Raw genomic sequence first — 2,413 nt, 5'->3', positions numbered from 1 at the left:
TTTCTCATTTATCTATAGTTTCTTCCATAAATATATGTAACTAGATCCACAGATAGAGGAGAACTAAGAAAAAAATTATGTATTTACCTGTTGCTTGTCTAGTCATGAATATAAGAAGTTGCTACATATGACCTCAAGGCATTCTTTATGGTGAAAATACTTTGTGATCATAGGAAACCCATAGATCTTTATCACTGAGTCTTAGTAGAACACATTAAACAGGATACTAAGAAATAATGAAATATCTGAATACCCAGCATTAAGATCATAAAATTGAGAATGGTAGAGGTAGGAACTCTGAGAAATGTAATAGATCATATTAATTGCTTCTAATTCTCTCTTCATGTCTCAACAGTTTAGAGTTTGCTGTGGGTGGAGCTTACTTCCCCATCATATTGATGTTGGGTTTCTACTTGTGACTTACTTTAGTCAGTGGAATGTGGTAGAAAGTAATAGAGTCAGCTTTAAGTTCAGCCCTTAGGGGAAATCTCTGGTGGCTTAGAGGGTAAAGCATCTGCCTGCAACGCGGGAGACCCGAGTCGCCAGGTTTGATCTCTGGGTCAAGAGGATCCCCTGGAGAAGGAAATGGCAACCCAGTACTCTTGCCCGAAAAATCCCATGGACGGAGGAGCCTGGTAGTTGCGGAGAGTCGGACACGACTGAGTGACTTCACTTCACTCACTTAGGGGAAATCAGGTAATTTTGCTTGTCCGTTTTTGGTTCCTGCCATCTTCTTTGAGAAGAGCAAGCCCCATAGTGAGAGACTTATGGTGGAGTATATCTGTACTTGGCAGGCATCCTAAAGCAAAATGCCTCCACCTGACACAAACGTGGGAGCAAGAAAGTATATGTTTACTGTCATAAGCCACTGAAATTTGTGGAGTTACTTTTTACCTCACATTATTACAGCAATACCTGACAAATAAAAATATTTTCAAAAGCTTTTATTTTACTTTTGTTCCCTTTCCTTCTTCTTATAGCTCAACCAGACCAGTCAACCATGGAAGAAGAAAATGAGACATTAACAACAGATTTTATTCTCTCAGGACTCTTCCCCAATATGAACTATGTTAGTATTCTTATCTACATTATCATCTTAATTTATCTTGCTGCAGTAACCGGAAACTTCTTCCTGCTCCTCCTGATATGGATGGACTTGAGTCTCCACACTCCGATGTACTTTCTGCTTAGCCAGCTTTCTCTCATAGACCTGGCCCTCATTAGCAGCACTGTTCCAAAGATGATGGTAAACTTTTTCTCTGGAAGGAAAGACATCACTCGGGCAGCCTGTGGAACCCAGGTATTTTTCTTTTTCACTCTTGGGGGTGCTGAATGTATCCTCTTGACTCTCATGGCCTATGACCGATATGTAGCTGTCTGTAACCCCTTGAGATATGCAGTCATTATAAACCATGGGGTCTGTCTGCAAATGGTCATAGTGTCTTGGACTGGGGGAATTTTAGCTTCCACAGCCCACACATTCTATACTATGAGCCTGCCTATCTGTGGCTCCAGAGAAATCCAACATTTCTTCTGTGAGATGCCAGCAATCATGAAGATCTCATGCAAAGACACTTCTATCTATGAAGTGGTGGTCTTTGTGATGGGCATTTGTTTCATCATCATCCCTTTTGGATTTATTGTGGCTTCCTACATGCTCATCTTCCACACAGTCCTTCGTATGAAATCCCCCCAAGGCAGGAGCAAAGCCTTGGGCATCTGCTTCTCCCATCTTACAGTGGTAAGCTTTTATCTAGGACCATGTGTTTATATGTACATGACACCTGGTTCTTCTCATACCCCTGATCAGGAGCAGGCTGTGTCTGTATTTTGCACTGTGCTCACACCCATGCTCAATCCATTCATCTATAGCTTGAGAAACAAAGATGTTTTGGGGGCTTTTCAGAAGGTCCTGAGGAAGCATCCAGTCTTTAAATGGACCACATAAATATCAAGGTGGAAAACGGTTATCTAGAGGGTCAAGAACAAAGACTTCAAGAGCATCTCAGTGGCATTTTCAAGCATGAGGAACTTTGCTGTAGCCCCATACACAAACCATACTGTTGAATTCAATTGACAATATTAATTCAATAATAAATAATACATAAGGAGCTTTTTCTCAATCAGTTTCTAATAACTTGTTATCAAAATAGATCAATCCAATTGCTATTAATCAAATCAGTTCATAAGCACAGACAAATTTCCAATCTTCTCTTCTTAAACATGAAATATTTAGACATTTTTAAGTGTCCTTGAGGCTCAGCTTTATCTGGTATTATTGGTAATTCAAGTCTTGTTAATTTCCATTGTTAGAAGTACAAAATTCCTGTGAAAGACATATGTGACTGATAATGTAAAAAAAGAATTGATTTTATCATGGACAATAAAAAGATAATTTTTTTTTCTCTTAAAT

The 2,413-nt window shown here is 39.2% G+C and overlaps 1 protein-coding gene across 1 annotated transcript; it reads left to right on the top strand.

Annotated features, from left to right (window-relative positions):
• Positions 1-936: 936 nt before the first annotated feature.
• LOC139034368 (olfactory receptor 2L2-like) lies at positions 937-1,948 on the top strand. Its single transcript, XM_070465207.1, has one exon. It carries the CDS (start codon positions 1,001-1,003, stop codon positions 1,946-1,948), a length of 948 nt encoding a protein of 315 aa, XP_070321308.1. The 5' UTR covers positions 937-1,000.
• Positions 1,949-2,413: the final 465 nt, after the last annotated feature.

Source organism: Odocoileus virginianus, chromosome 3 (genome assembly GCF_023699985.2).
Source record: "Odocoileus virginianus isolate 20LAN1187 ecotype Illinois chromosome 3, Ovbor_1.2, whole genome shotgun sequence".
Classification (NCBI taxonomy): domain Eukaryota; kingdom Metazoa; phylum Chordata; class Mammalia; order Artiodactyla; family Cervidae; genus Odocoileus; species Odocoileus virginianus.
This window is presented reverse-complemented; position numbering and strand designations above follow the sequence as displayed.